This window comes from Phragmites australis, chromosome 10, assembly GCF_958298935.1.
Source record: "Phragmites australis chromosome 10, lpPhrAust1.1, whole genome shotgun sequence".
Classification (NCBI taxonomy): Eukaryota; Viridiplantae; Streptophyta; class Magnoliopsida; order Poales; family Poaceae; genus Phragmites; species Phragmites australis.
In genome coordinates this window covers 25,770,021-25,785,496 of record NC_084930.1, presented here as the reverse complement: position 1 = coordinate 25,785,496, position 15,476 = coordinate 25,770,021, and the positions used below count along the sequence as shown (strand labels likewise).

General features: G+C 45.2%; 1 protein-coding gene across 1 annotated transcript; it reads left to right on the top strand.

Annotated features, from left to right (window-relative positions):
- The first annotated feature begins 1,984 nt into the window (after window positions 1–1,984).
- LOC133930473 (SUPPRESSOR OF GAMMA RESPONSE 1-like) lies at window positions 1,985–6,169 on the top strand. Its single transcript, XM_062377127.1, has 6 exons — window positions 1,985–2,100; window positions 3,458–3,599; window positions 4,028–4,214; window positions 4,647–5,119; window positions 5,288–5,677; window positions 5,771–6,169. The coding sequence occupies exons 1-6, from the start codon at window positions 2,093–2,095 to the stop codon at window positions 5,825–5,827; spliced, it is 1,257 nt and encodes a 418-aa protein (XP_062233111.1). The 5' UTR covers window positions 1,985–2,092; the 3' UTR covers window positions 5,828–6,169.
- Window positions 6,170–15,476: the final 9,307 nt, after the last annotated feature.

The window sequence follows — 15,476 nt, the reverse complement described above, 5'->3', positions numbered from 1 at the left end:
TCTGTGTGTTTCCCTTGCAATTCACCTACTCAAAGCATCCCCCTATTCCTCAACAAGTTCGTTAGATCAGCGATTTACCAATCGTCAACACCCAGGTACTATTTTAAATTTGACCCCTACCTCTTCCACTTCCCACTACCCTCATAGACACAAACCGCTGGTCTCTTTCATAAAGCAACAATAAGTTCATCTCGCTCGCTCTCCCCGTTGTCATCCGAGCTCCTTTTGCGAAGTCGTCTGTTTACGGTTTGTTTTTGTGAGGGAGGCTCAAGATCCGGGCTCTGAATCCTCTTCCTTGCACTGAGGTGAGTAGGGTTTGCATCGCAGTTTTATTAGGGTTTGTTTTGATCTGTTTACCGTAGGTAATATGGTGTTTGTGTATTCCAGATCTGCAATAGAATGTTTTTGTTCACTGATATCTAGTGTTGGGAGGATGAGGTTATTTCTATGGCTGCTTCTACAGTCCGGATGCTTAGAGTCAACTTCATTCCTATGGAATATGTGTTCTTCGCTATTGTGAAGGGCATCACTATGTACCTAGTTTATATTGTGAATCGCATTCTATAGTTTATGTTGTGAACTGTCAACTCATACTTAACCAGGGCTGGAGATTTGGAAGCAATGTAGTTTGATTTCTTACACATGACTGAGTTAATCATGATGGAGGCCGATCCGGAAGACAACGAGATGATAATTAAAGATAAAGCTTGGGTTGATATTGTGGTGAAACACAGACGGATGAGATGATGTCCTTATGAAAGATGGCATCAATAGTGATATCAATCATCTTATCATTCTAGAAGACGAAGTCAACGATGTCAATCATCTCATCCTTCTAGAAGACTGGACGATATAATTAGGGATTGTGTATAGGTTTATATTTTGAAGAATGTGTGCTGTTGAGATTGTGTATATATAATAATGTGTTCTTATATATTATACATCTATGTTTTTATCTGCTATATATCTGTGTGATGTTCTTATGTATATGCATGTAATATTCTTAATTGTATGATGCATATTTCTGTGTGATGTGTGTCATATCACGAAGGTAGCCAGAAAATAAAATGGTTTCTCAAGGGATCGGGAAAGGGTCATCCAGGTTTTTTGAGAAAAAAAAATATTTGTGACACTTTATACATACAGGTTTCAACAAAATCATCTATAAAATTTAATACATAGAGACGATCTTTTTGGAAAAATCCATCTATATATATTGCAAAACTGGTATGTGCGACGCACTCTGTTACAAACGGAGTTATAACCGTCTGTAACAAATTTAATACTACATAAACTTTTATAGAGATAAAACTTATAACCATCTGTAATAGTATTTAAAATCTATCTGTAAAAACTTATTTAAAATCCATATGTAATAATTTATTTTGAAACAGTCGATATAGATACGAAACTCAAAACGGAAAGCAGCCGAAGAAGTTACGATCATTTGAAGTAACTTGTGAACTAGGATAGCAGAAAAAAAAGTTACTCCTATGTAAGAGCATGCTGACGTCATGTGAAAGTTACTTCCATTTGTCTTTTTGTGATTTCCATTAGCGTACCGTGCGGGTCGCGCGTTAACCCTTAATTAGTCTTATACTAAGGCCGACAAAAGCAGGCCTGACTAACTAAAAATAGGCCCATATTTCTGACTTATCCAAGGCCAACCATGCATCTAGCCCATTTCTATTAATCATGGCCCCGTTACACCCGTGCGACTCAGCCCAGCGCACTCATGGTTCCACGCGCCACCGACTTACGAAACCGGCCGATGACCTAGTCAACAAACCCACAGGGGCAGTCAATCATCCAAGAAAAAATTACTTGGGCCCAGTTCAGGATCTACGCGTAATCTCCAGCGTCCGTCAGCCATCGGACAGATCAGGATTCCTCCCTTCATGGACCGTGTCTACCCAGGCTCCGGTGAGCGCGTGCACTTTACTCGTCCGGTCGTGTGGCCTTGTCAAGGTCAACCCCGATTCAAAAAAAAGAGACAACCACAACATATTGTCCCTGCTTGCCATTCAGTTCCCACGCCGCCGCCTCCGCCGCCGCGTGGTCGCCGGAACCCTAGGAGTCTGCGGCCGTCGCTATGACCGGGTGCGTTCCCTCCTCTATTCGATTATCCGGCACTCGCCGGCTTATTCGGTTCGTAGGAGGGAATGTGATTTGTCTAGGTCGGGAAAGGGTTCGGCTTGGGCGCTGGGGGGATACGAAGGGCGTGTCCTTTTGGCATTTGTGTATATGGGATTGAGATAGCTTATCACTAATCGCTAATCTTTTTGCATTATGTTTAAGCTTGGGGGCGATTTGGGGAATACACGATTAAGATTGGGCACAATTGCTACGTTACAGTTGAAACCAAATGGTTTCGCTGAGGATCCTATGTGCGCTTATGTTTCGTTGGTTTTGATCGGAAGGAGATGACTTTTGACTGATGATGTCAAACATCTGTGGCGTTGGGGCTCGATTCAATGAATAAATTGTGTTCTGCCCTCGAGTTCAGATGAAAGGCGGATTTTTTTTTTTTTTTTTGGATTAGCAGTTAAGTAATGGGCGTTGCAGACAAAGGATGACGTTTCTGCATTGGTTTTAGTTCGAAGGAGGTATCCTCCATTTTAGGGGTGGCAGTACGTATTCACTCTGTTTCCAGTTGTAGTATGTCAGGTTCTGTTAGTAAGAGTACAGGTGTTACTCAAAAGGAGGTGTCTTGGTAGTTCTTACTGTACACATTGTTTCAATCTTTGTTTGAAGGGGAGTTTCTAGTTCTGGCTTGAGTATGCTGGATTTTAGTTCAGACATAGTTACTTTACCATTGATAACTTGGTTCTGGGCAATTTGGTGCATCCTCTTTGCTGTATAGAGTGTACTCAGTGTCCATCTCGTACCCTTAAAAAAGCCATCTTTTTTTTTACCCTTGGTAATTTGGCGAATAGAAACCCCCTGTTTAATGTGTAGTATTGTGATTCAAATTTGATATTAGCTTGACCTGAGAAATTTTTCTTGTTTGTTAGTTTTGGCTTCTACCAGTGTCATGTACTCGTGCTTCATGGGTCAAAAATATTGTTTTGGATGAAGGTCTTTGAATTGCGTTCTGGCTTGAATAGCCACCTCTTGAACTTATGCTTTAGGCAATGGTGGAGCTGAGTGTCGTCTTGAATTTTGGAAAGTTGATACTTGATCAATATTATTATCAGAACAATTCTGAGGAACCACACGTTAATTTTTCTCTTAGCAATTCAATTGTGGTCAACTTGCAAAATTCTAGTTAAATTCAGCTCTACCTTTGTGGATTGCTTAGATACGTTTAATCAAGTTATCTGTGCCTCTATGTGACCCACATTTGGCCTGTCCTTGGTTAATGATAACTGACCGAAATTCTGGTGATGCTATTGGTGTTCTAGAGCAACTCTGCTTTATTCATCTGTCTTAATTGTACCTTCAATATTTTCTGCAGGACATCTTGGATAATTGACAGCCAAAGATTTGCTACCAAAATAAAAAATGCTTCTGGCTCTTTTGATCCCAGTAAACAGAAATGGATAAGCAACCCAAGTAAGGAGTGCCCAAAGTGCAGCCATGTCATTGATAACAGCGATGTAAGAGCTGTGCATTTCAATTATGTGACAGTATTTCCATATTACATATATCCTTTGCATTTCTCTATAATCATGCATAGTTACTTTTTCTAAACAAGGATTAAATAAAAAATGACATACTAGTAATTGACAGATTATTAATTTGCTATCTTAATTCTTACAGTCTTATGGGGTCTATTAACTTGCTCATAAAACGATGGATATTTATTCTTGCATTTTTATTTGTCACTTTAGCTGTTGTTCTTTTGATCCAGCTGATGACCAGATTAAATGTTTTCTGATTCTGTTTTTTCTGAAGCGTTTTGACTTTTGCATATAATGGAGGGTTTTATTTGTGGATATTTTACAGCTACAAATTTCTATTGCTAACAATGTCTGTAAGGTATTATTTAAGTGCGATCATCTGATTATTGTGGGAATTACTTCAGGTTGTTCACCAGTGGCCCGGTTTGCCTAAAGGTGTAAAATTTGATCCGTCTGACGAGGAATTGCTTTGGCACTTGCTGGCAAAACATGGCAAAGCTGGTGCAAAACCTCATCCATTCATTGATGAATTTATTCCAACAGTTGAGGAAAATGATGGCATCTGCTACACTCATCCACAGAAACTTCCAGGTACTATCTTCTTTCTGAAAGATTATGGGGATTTTCAGGATTGGTTTTTTTTTTTAAGATGAGTAAGAAATTACCATTTTTATTTTCAGATTAGAATAAACATGAAAACCCTGCATTTTACAGATTCTGGCAAATGTTTATCTTTGTTAACCTTTCTTCCTTTGGTACTCATTTTGTTAATCACTCCCTACAACCAGCATTTAGTCTACTCTAGCAAAACTGCACAAGTGCTGGTTTGTCAATTGGCCTACTTATTTTTTCATTAAACCTTCCACCATGTCATTCAGCAATAATCAACAACCTTGTACGACTGCTTGCATTTTCACTGGCCTTTTTCCAACAGATATTTCACTTTCTAATTGGAACACTTTTGACTTTGATCGTCTTTCGTGTTGTTTTGCAGTCTTCTTGAATTGATTCTGTTCTTTTCAGGTGTCAAGCAAGATGGACATGTATCGCACTTCTTCCACAGAACATTTAAGGCCTATAACACTGGGACTAGGAAGCGTCGAAAGATAAATACTGATGATCTTGCTGATGTCCGTTGGCATAAGACGGGCAAGACAAAGCCAGTATTAGTTAGTGGGAAGCACCTCGGCTGTAAGAAAATAATGGTGCTGTATATTAGTACTGTGAAGGGTGGGAAGCCCGAGAAGACTAATTGGGTGATGCATCAGTACCACCTAGGCACTGGAGAGGATGAGAAAGAGGGTGAATATGCCGTCTCTAAATTATTTTTCCAGCATAAATCTGGGGAGAAGAATGCACAAGAGTTAACCACCGGGGATAGTGTGGAAGCTATAGCTGCTGAAGCAGATCTTCCTGATTTCCCGTCATTGCCCTCTGAAGAACATATTGGTACAAACCAAGAAGTTACCCAGAATCCTAAAGATAACCCTTACCAGGTAACTGAATGTTCCTGTTTGCTTTATTTATATTTCTATGTGTAGCACAAGTTTGTTGGTGATAGTTAAGTTGGACCAGTAAAGAGAACATATACTATAAACTTTTTTTTATATAATTGGAAACAGAATTCGATAATGTTAGCACAAATTTTTCTGGCTAATGTTCAGGTGAATGGAAACTGTGAAATAAACATTGAAGAGAATGCTGCTGAAGAGAATGTTGTCCTCCCACCCTCTGAAAAACCGGAGAATGGAGATAATCCCCAATCACAAGATCTGAAACTGTGGGAAGGTGATTCCCAGTTTGAGTTGTTAGACACTCAGCAGCTGGCAGAAGGCCTTGGTCTTGGTATCTGTGATGAGTTCCTCCTGAGTCAGTCTCAGACCTCATGTGGTGATGGAGATGAACCCAAAACGATAAAGCCTCGGTTGGCTGTTTATGCCCAACTGCCACCAGAAGATTTCAAGAAGGATTTGGAAGAGTGTCAGAGGTTGGAGCCCTCGGATAATGCAAATCCCGAGCTTGACAACACTAGTGAATTTCGACTGAGTCAAATCGTATGTTTCCGATGCCTTCAGCTACTATCAGTTACATGTTCAGTTCTCTATTTCTCCCCACTTGTATTTGCAAAACTTGTGCTCTACCTGCAGGAATTTTCACAGGACAGCTTTATGACATGGGCTGGCGGCAAGATGATTGATGACTGACGTTGGTCCAACGCACTGGAAGCACCGTTCTGTACATGAAGAAACAACTGATCCCTTTTGTGTGAGACGGCAGTGAAATGTGCAGCGTCAACGGTGGTCATCAACTGTGTGGTGACTGGTGATGTAATTATTTTGTCACAAGAACCTAAACTGAACCTGACGGCTTGTGGGTGAAGTTGGGCTGGTAGCTTTTGCATTGAGTTGCTCTCATGCATGTGAATTGTGAAGTATGTGAAAGGCAGAAATGTCTCGTGCTGTACTCGGATCGTTGTTCAGTGTGAAATTAGCCTTTCTTGGTTGCATGAGTTTGTAAATTATAATTGTAACTTCCTTACTTCCTCATTTTAGGTTGGCCTTCCTCACCTTGTATAATTTCCTGGTAAGGGCAAATACCATGAGTCCATGGCAGTTAGCACTATCAGGAAGAGGATAAACAAGGCTTTTCTCTAGAGTACGCGGGAATACCTCGTCTAACACCACAATAACTTGTGCGCTTGGTTATGAGTGTGGATAGGAGATGGTCATTCACTTTTTCGAGGTGTTAGTTGATGGATGGATAGGGTTATTCAGCTTTAGGAATATTTTTTACAGATACTGGATAGACCGAGTCGATTTTTTGGTTGGATCAGGTGATCCAACTTGTCTAATTGTGATCATCAGTAAAATGATTAATGATAATTAACATGTTGTATTACTAATTAGTATTTATTACTGTAAGATTATAGTTGATAAGTGTTAGTTTGTTGATTAGTGTACTATTGGTATGTTAATTAAAGTAATATTAGTGATAATTAGTATATTTTGTTGTTCATTAGCAATTACTATGATAAGATTAGTATTGATAAGTATTTGTGCAGGTTGATTGGTGTATGATTAACTATTATTATTTGAAATTAAGAGATGTAATTTAGTAAATTATTCACATCCCATCTGTCATCATCCCTCCAACTAAATATAAAATTTGATCATCCGATCCACCCAACCAAACAGATATATTTGATGACCGTGTCTCTAAAGATATGGATGGATATAACCTCGTCCTTAAACCAATGCACCCTAAGACTACGCTGGGCTAGTACAGATTTAAATACATGCAATTCGGTGTGAATTGCTATCATACATACCAAACATGGAATTAATCGTTCTTATCGTATTTTTTTCTCAAAAATCAAATAATTCATATCTTTGCAACATGATCCTAACGACTGACGCATCAGACCCTTAGATCGGCAAGGAAATCAGTTTATTTTCTCTTGCAAATCCATGGGGATTGGACCTAATCCCTCTCCACCCAAACAAGCCAACACGAATTTCATGCACGCTAATGGAGGCATAATGGATCCCCATTTCCTATTTTGCTTAACAACGGGGTGCCCTGAAAATCAGAAATAACACTGTTGATTACCCGATCAATCTCTATCCGCCCTTTCACAGGATGCCAGCTTAGTCTGCTGGTCCGTAGGGCTGCGGCCACTGCCAGAGGTGGTGCCAAGGTTCACTTTACCAGCAAAAAACGGATGGTAAACCGGGTGTACTCATAAAAAAAACTTGGTAAAAAATTTTGGGCCAATTTGAATTTTAAAATGTATATATTATTAGAATCATAGAATATTATACAAATTAGCATCTAACAGATTGATAGAGTGTATCATTTGTTTCTATGGGATCCTAGGTTCGAATGCCTCCCCATCTCTTGATTTCTTTTTTTTTTCCCTTAAAATCCTAAGGTTGCAAATCTAAATTTTAAATTTGAAGCCATCTCTCGTAAAGGTCTCTACACTCAAAAAGATTGGACCGCATTAAAAAACACTAACCTGTAATATTTGAATTTTGTTTAAATTTATTTGAATTTGTTCGGTAAGTCTCTGGTAAATCCGATATCTCTGAGAAATCGGGTTTTACTGGTAATCTTCGGTAAATTTTATTTACCGGTAAAGATTTCCTGGGGTGGTGCAACTTAGGTGAAAACATGCTAGTTTTGAAAATGGTTCAAATTAGATAGAAACCAACTGTAGAAGTTTTCAAAAACACTAAAAAAATCTCAGCTATAGCCTATAGGCGAGGCTATGTTCCTGTTGGAGCAAGAGATCGTCTTGTCCCAGTAAGTATAGTAAGAGTTTTTTCTAAGGAGGAAACTCAAGCTTGGAAACGAAGTTTGAAAAGAAAGAACACCACAAATATATTGATAGTAAAAATATGGAACAGCTAGGGGGAGTATCAAAGGAAGACTTTGTGATTGTGCTCATCCGTGTTATGTTGAGCGTGCTCCTTCTGACCTCCCTTTTCCAGGTGACCACGACCCCCTATTTATAGGGTAGTACGTAGCTTAGTGTACAAGTTATCGCAATGTATAAATATCTAGGACCTGACTGAATTACTAGGCCTTACCCTGATAACTACCTTTTACCTTACATAAAAGATAAATATCTACCGTGGTAACTATTGTGGTGCCTGCCCCCTGAGGGCCGAGCCAGTTGCCAATTACGGCTCGGCGCCACTCTGTCGAGGGTGTCAGGACGACTTGCATCGCGATGGGGTGTCAGGATAAGCACTACTTGCACTGGCATTAATCGCTCGTCACCTCGCGTCAAGTCGGCTGCAAGGGGTGTCCTTTCTTCCCTGATATTATCTCCAGAGGCCGGTTGCATCTTTAGGCTTCGGAATGCCGCATAGGCACCGGAGGGGTGGCCCGAAGGGGTCTCCGGCCTCCGGGGATAAGGCCTCCTGCTAAGTTCAGAGGCCGAAGGCTCTAGAGGGACTTTCTATAGCTTCGAGTCTTCAAAAGGCCACGTACGTGCCGAAGAGGTGGCCCGAAGGGGTTCGCAGCCTTTGGGGATAAGGCCTCTAGCTGAGTCCGGATGCCGAAGGCTCTAGAGGGACCTTTGATAGCGATTGTCAACCATTATCTTTAGACTAGTCTATTTTCCCCTAACAGTACCCCTCATTCTCTAGCCTCGGTGTTTGGAGGGGAGAGAGGATGTAGAGGAAAACCAACTCCAGCCTGGGTTTGTAACAAGAATGTCCGAAGGCCATTCCCCGTCCCTGAGGAGTTTTTCGACGGAACTGCGGGCGTTGATGGTGAAGCTCAAGGCTGACGGTGCATTGGTGATGGTGGCACACCCTAGGGTTATGCTGAGGTCGGAGGTGCAGCTGGCGTCGAAGTTAGAGTCAAAGACCGAAGACGTATTAGCAGAGGAGGTACGCTCCAGAGCCTGTTGGAGTTAGAGTATGCGGTATCGGGACCCGAGGCCGGAGGGGCGTCGGTGAAGGTGATGCGCTCCAGGGTTCGTGCCAAGGCCAATTTAGATTCTTCAGACTTTTTTGGTGATAGGTCTTCTCGCCATTTGAGTTTGTCAGAGTGGGGGATTACGTGTGGGATCGGGGAATCCCCATGTTCACCAGTTTGAGGACGGTAGGATGGGATGTGCCACTGCCACGTTTCTGACTGGATAATGCGTGAGTTCATTTAGGGTCTTGTGCCCATGCCCCTAGCATGGGCCGAAAGGAGTCTAGGTCATTAACGTGACGGGACATTCATGCAAGAAAATGAGGCGTTGTCGTGGGATGTTGCCATGTGTCGGTGGAACGACCTGGATATGGCCACGATCCCCCAGAGATTAATGAGGGATGCCATGGAGTGATGCCGTGTTGGTTCCGCTTCTCCTTTAGGGCGTACATGACTGCTCGGCCCGAATATAAAGCTGGGGTCATCCGGCTGGATTTACCACTACCCCACGAGCGAGCACTCAACCTGACTTTGAATATGGCATCATCTTCCTACCCATCCTCTTCGAAAATATCGATGATCTCAACTGCTTCTACTAGGGCTAGGCCATCTCGGCCACCGATGGTGGCACCAGTGACCGTCCGGCTTCCATCCCTGCGGGGTGGACAGCTGCCTATCGCCCCTACCTAACCCCCGGTTCGGGAGACCACGCCTGTTGAGATCATCGATATTTCCGACGATGATGAGGAGATCGACTGGGATCTCTTGCAAAGGGAGAGAGACAAGGAGGAGCAGGCTTTGGCGGTGAGGGCTGGGAAGAAGCAGGAGGAGGCCCCAACAGTGGCTCCTTGGGTTTCTTCTTTATCTTCTGTCAGCTCGAGGGCCGGCTACTGCATCAGCTTCCGTGGCGGCAGGCCGCGGATGAAGTGCATACGCCGCTTCATGCATGGCCCCTGCCGGGATCCATAGGAGGTGAAGGTGGCTTCGGGGGGTGCTTCATGGACATCCCTGTTTTGCCGTTCGACTATGGCTGTGCCGCGGGCCATAGTTGTCTTTTGCCACCTTGTACTCTTTTTCCCCCTGGTTTGCTCTCTCAGGGTTTGTCTACTCCATAACAGCCTTTGTACTGTTTGCTTCTTTGTACGCGTTCTCTGGATGCACAATTTGTTTAATAATATAATTTGGACCTTTGGGGGCGATTGTATCTCTTTTTGGGCCGAAGTGCAAGGGGATCATTCGAGCAGGGGACCACATGTTTGTGTGCCTTCGTGGGCGATGGCTAGTTTTTTGGATGACCAAGGTACCAAGACTTCGCATAGATCATAGCCGGTTTCGTTCCTTCCAGGGGAGAGGTGGCCTCAGGAATCTGGTGGTGGTAGACACGTAGGGTACTAATGAGGGCCGGGCGAAGAAGTGGCGACCTCGTCGTTCCCAGTTATCGCGTACTCCTCGGGTTCGGGGTTGGTAGGGTCTTCTTCCAAAAAAAATTTCTAGATTTCTGACCCAACAAAGTCCATCTGGAACCTTTGGAGACAAGCTCCATAGGTGGTCCTCAACCCTTCGGGTTCTTAGCCGTTTCTCGGCTTCGTAGGTGATCCGTTTAAAGCCTAGCGACAGCGTGTCGGAGGCAAAGCTGAAGGCTAGACGGGAGAGGTGGTCCTCGACCCCCTCGGCCGGTAGCCGCTTCCCAGCTCTGGAGGTAATCCATCCGAAGCCTGGCGATGGCGCATTGGAGGCGAAGCCGAAGGCTAGACATGAGAGGTGGTCCTCGACCCCCTCGGCCGTTAGCCGCTACCCGGCTCCGGAGGTAATCCGTTTGAAGCCTGGCGATGGCACGTCTGAGGTGAAGCCAAAGACTAGACGGGAGAGGTGGTCCTCGACCCCCTTGGCCCTTAGCCGCTGCCCTGCTCTGAAGATAATCCGTCCGAAGCCTGGTGACGGCGCGTCAGAGGCAAAGCCGAAGACTAGACAGGAGAGGTGATCCTCGACCCCCTCGGCCCTTAGCTGCTGCCCGGCTCCAAAGGTAATCCGTCCGAAGCCTAGCGACGGTGCGTCAGAGGCGAAGCCGAAGGCTAGACGGGAGAGGTGGTCCTCGGCCCCCTTGACCCTTAGCCACTGCCCGGCTCCTGTTACCATACGTGTTTGAGTCATGCGGGCCATACCTCTTCCTGTGGGGAGGGGGATTTATACCCCTTTGGTCTGTTGGCTGTGCCTGTCGAGGGCTAGTGGGTTTCGCACCCCTCTGGTACGGAGGCGCTTGCCTTCAAGATGCCGAGGGATTTCGTCCGATAGGTTTTTAGAACCTCTTCACCCGACGGAGGTTTTTGGAAGACATTCTCACTTGCAGGGGTTTTCGAAGTCTCTCCATCTTGCGGAGGTTTTTTCAAGGCTCTCCGTCCTGCAGAGGTTTTGGGAGTCTCACTGTTTTGGCGGAGGTTTTGCAAGACTCTCCGTTGTTGGCGGATGTTTTTGTAAGACACTCCATCTTGTGGAGGTTTTTGGAAGTCTCTCTGTCTTGCGGAGGTTTTTGCAAGGCTCTCCGTCTTGCAGAGGTTTTGGGAGTGTCTCCGTTTTGGCAGAGGTTTTGCAAGACTCTCCGTTGTTGGCGGAGGTTTTTGTAAGACGCTCCATCTCGCGGAGGTTTTCGGAAGTCTCTCCATTTTTACCAGAGGCTTTGTAAATTTCTCCATTTTTGCCGGAGCTTTTGGAGGGCTCTCCGTTTTTGCCGGAGATTTTGTAAATTTCTCCATTTTTGTCGGAGGTTCTGTAGGACTCTCCGTTTTTGTCGGAGATTTTGTAGGACTCTCCATTTTTGCCGGAGGTTTTGGAGGACTCTCCGGTTTTGTTGGAGCTTTTGTAGGACTCCGTTTTTGCCGAAGGTTTTGCAGAACTCTTCATTTTTGTCGGAGGTCTTGTACGTTTCTCTGTTTTTGCCGGAGGTTTTGCAGGACTCTCTGTTTTTGTCGGAGGTTTTGTAGGACTCTTCGTTTTTGCCGGAGGTTTTGGAGGACTCTCCGTTTTTATCAGAGGTTTTGTAGGACTCTCCGTTTTTGCCGGAGGTTTTGGAGGACTCTCCGTTTTTGTCGGAGGTTTTGTAGGACTCTCCGTTTTTGCCAGAGGTTTTGCAGGACTCTCCGTTTTTGTTTTTTTGCCGGAGGTTTTGTATCCCCTTCAGCATGTATTAATGCCAAAGGCACTACACACTATCGGAGCTACACAATACCTTCCAGGAAATCTAGGTAGCCTTACCTTCCAAGTGGCCTAGGCATGCTACACCTGCGGTATGTAGGCTTGTCGTGCTCCCGAGCAAACGCTCCGGGTGGACCGCAACACTGTCCATCAAGGGTGTGCCCTAGCGCGTGGCATTTATATGACTGAAGCTATGCAATACCTTCCAGGAAATCTAGGCTTGATGTCTTCGCGGTGACCTAGGCATGTTGTGCTCGCGGTATATAAGCACGTCGTGCAATGAGGATTCCTGGCAACAACGTTCCTCAGAGCACCACATCCTCACATCAAGGTCATCCCTTGATATGCGCCGTCCAATCTACCGAGGCTATGCAATGCCTTCCAGGACACCTTGGCATAATCTGCCCTCTGGGTGACCTAGACATGCTATGCTGCTGCAAGTGTGTGGGCTCCACTACCTACCAGGGTAAAGCCTACCCTTCGGGAAACCTTTTTAGGTGACTTTAGATTTAGGCAAGCATTGCTTACAGGTGTGTGGGTGTGTCACACCTCCCGAAGAAATCCTTCGGGGGCGCTGCAACTACATTACCAAGGAAGTCCCTTGATAACTAGCATCTACACACTATCAAGGCTATGCAACGCCTTCCAGGAAACCTAGGCTTGATGCCTCCGCGGTGACCTAGGCTTGCTGTGCCCGCGGTGTGTAGGCATTCATGCAACGAGGATTCCTTGCGACAACATTCCTCAAAGCACCGCATCTCTGCCTTCGAGGACATCCCCCGAGGCGTGGCTTCAACACTACCGAGGCTATGCAATGCCTTCCAGGACACCCTGATAAAATCTGCCCTCTGGGTGACTAGTTAAGTTTTCTACTAGTTAAATTTTGCAGTCTACTGTTGGTAATAAGCAGCTAATTACAATATAAGACATAGCTAGGTCAAAGGACTATTCATAACTCATGTCAAATGAAGATGTAACTTAAGATCTACTGCTTACTGCTAAACAGGGACATAATCTAGATTTACCATTGCTACCTAATGGCTATATGTTGTAAAAACTTATAGCAGTAAGGTTGGAGGGCTCCAACATATTTTGATCGTACTGAAAGAAAGATAGACTAGCTAGGTAAACTATCTAGAGGTAATAATGGGTGTACATTTGCCAGAATAAGGCCTCTATTATGAGGATTGAAGGCTATGAAGCCTACGGCTAGGCGGGGAGAGGTGATCCTCAACCCCCTCAACCCTTAGCCGTTGCCCGGCTCCGGGGGTAACCCGTCCGGAACCTGGCGACAACGTGTGTCAGATGTGGAGCCAAAGGCTAGTCGAGAGAGGTGGTCCCTGACCCCTCAGCCCTTAACCGTTGCCCAGTTCCAGAGCTAATCCGCCCGGAGCCTGGCGACGGTGTTCCCCGACTCAGTCCTCGTCGCTGGGATATTGCACCGTCGGTAGCGGAGTTAGTGGCAACGGAGCGGGGTCGAAGGGCCAGGGAGTTTGCACCAGGTTTTCGACCCTTGTGCTGTCCTTCGCCGATTCCCTCTGTGGCCAGGTATCCTGCTTGTCTTCCGAGGTACTCCTCCTGGAAGGTCGTGAGGGTTCGGCAGTAATTGGTGTTGTGGCCACACCCTTATCCGTGCAGGATACACATGTATGCCTCCGAGGGTACCGGAGCTTGTGGTTGACATTAAGGTCCCTGCCCGGGGCCGCGTGTCCCAGAGCCCGTGGTTTCCCTAGGGCCTTCTTTCCTTTGGGGAGACCGTAGATATCATCTAGTGAACCGGTTTTCGGAGCCAGAGTGGCTTTGACTACGCCTCCCTAGACGAGGTGGACTTAGGGTTCCCTGCGCGCAGTTGGCGTCATGAGGGTGAAAGCATCTAGGCCCCTAAATTGGGTTTTGGTAATTAATGATAATATATCTTTGTGGACTAACTCGTTTAAATTGAGTTGTAAAAAGGTTAGTCACGAAGATGTTGCGGAGCTAGAAAGATGCATGTATGGAAGACGTAAAAGGCTAGCTCAAGGCAAAGGTATATGTTAGGGTATTTTAATTTTGCCGGTCAAAGGTGCTTAGAGAAGAAAGTGACCGAATTTATAGGTTAAATGTCGTACTATAAAGAGGGTTTGATGTATGGGTACTTGAAGTCTCTATAGTGCCAACTTGCTCAAACTTGCATTCATATAGATGTCAAAATCTTGTTAGAGAGAAAAATCCTTTTGAAAAGGCTATCTCTGGGAATTCTTTTGTTGGCGGTCTGACCGTGCCTCTGGGCAGTCTGACCGCTGTCTTCTTCAGAGCAGCACTTAAGTTTTTTCTGCTCGTCGGTCTGACCGGTGCTTTCAAGGTGCTCGCTCGGTCTGACCGGAGTGCACGGGGTGCTCGCTCGGTCTGACCAAGGTGCTCACTTGGTCAGACCGTTGTGCAAGTTTAGGTGTCTTGGCTTTCTTGTGTGTATGCTCACTTTGACCGGAGGGTCAGCTCGGTCAAACCGGCAGTGTACAGAAACTTTCCATGCTGACGGTCTGTCTTAGGGGGTCGGCGGTCAGACCGTCCGGTCGTGTCTCAAAGTCATATTAGCCGTTGGCTGTTAGCGGATGTTTCGGCCGGTCTGACCGACATTGGGCTCGGTCAGACCGCCAAAGTCAAACTTCGCGTGTCAGAGCACTGTAACGGTCGAATTTCTTGGGTTGCCTATAAATATGAAGTGTGCTGGTCGTTTGGACCTCTCTCTTGCACTCCAAACACTTCATACACATTCTTGGAGCTCTTGTTCTCCTCACTCACTCACTTTGCTTAAAGATTGCATTCTTGTGAGATTTGAGAGCATCTAGTGCATAAACTTGAGAGTTTGAGCATTTGGGCACTAGTGAATCTTCAAGCAAGCGTCATTGGATTTTTACTCTTGGAGGTTACCGCCTCCTAGACGGCTTGGAGGTTGTGGCACCGTCGAGCCCTTCGAGGAGATTGTGAAGGAGCCGTGGTGGTGGTTGTGAAAGGCTTGAGCACGCTTTGTCGGAGTGACGAAGTGCATCGCTAGTGGAATTGAGGTTTGAGTAGTTCTTGTCAATTCCGGCTTAAGATCAAGTTGCTCGGTGTGAGCCTTTTCTCTTGCGATATTTGACACTTGATAGAGAAGCGAATTGAAGCTTGAACTCACCTCAATGTGGATTAGGTGTGATCGGCAAATCACCGATACCACGGGAAAAATCCTTTGTGTTCCTTGAGCAATTTTCTTTA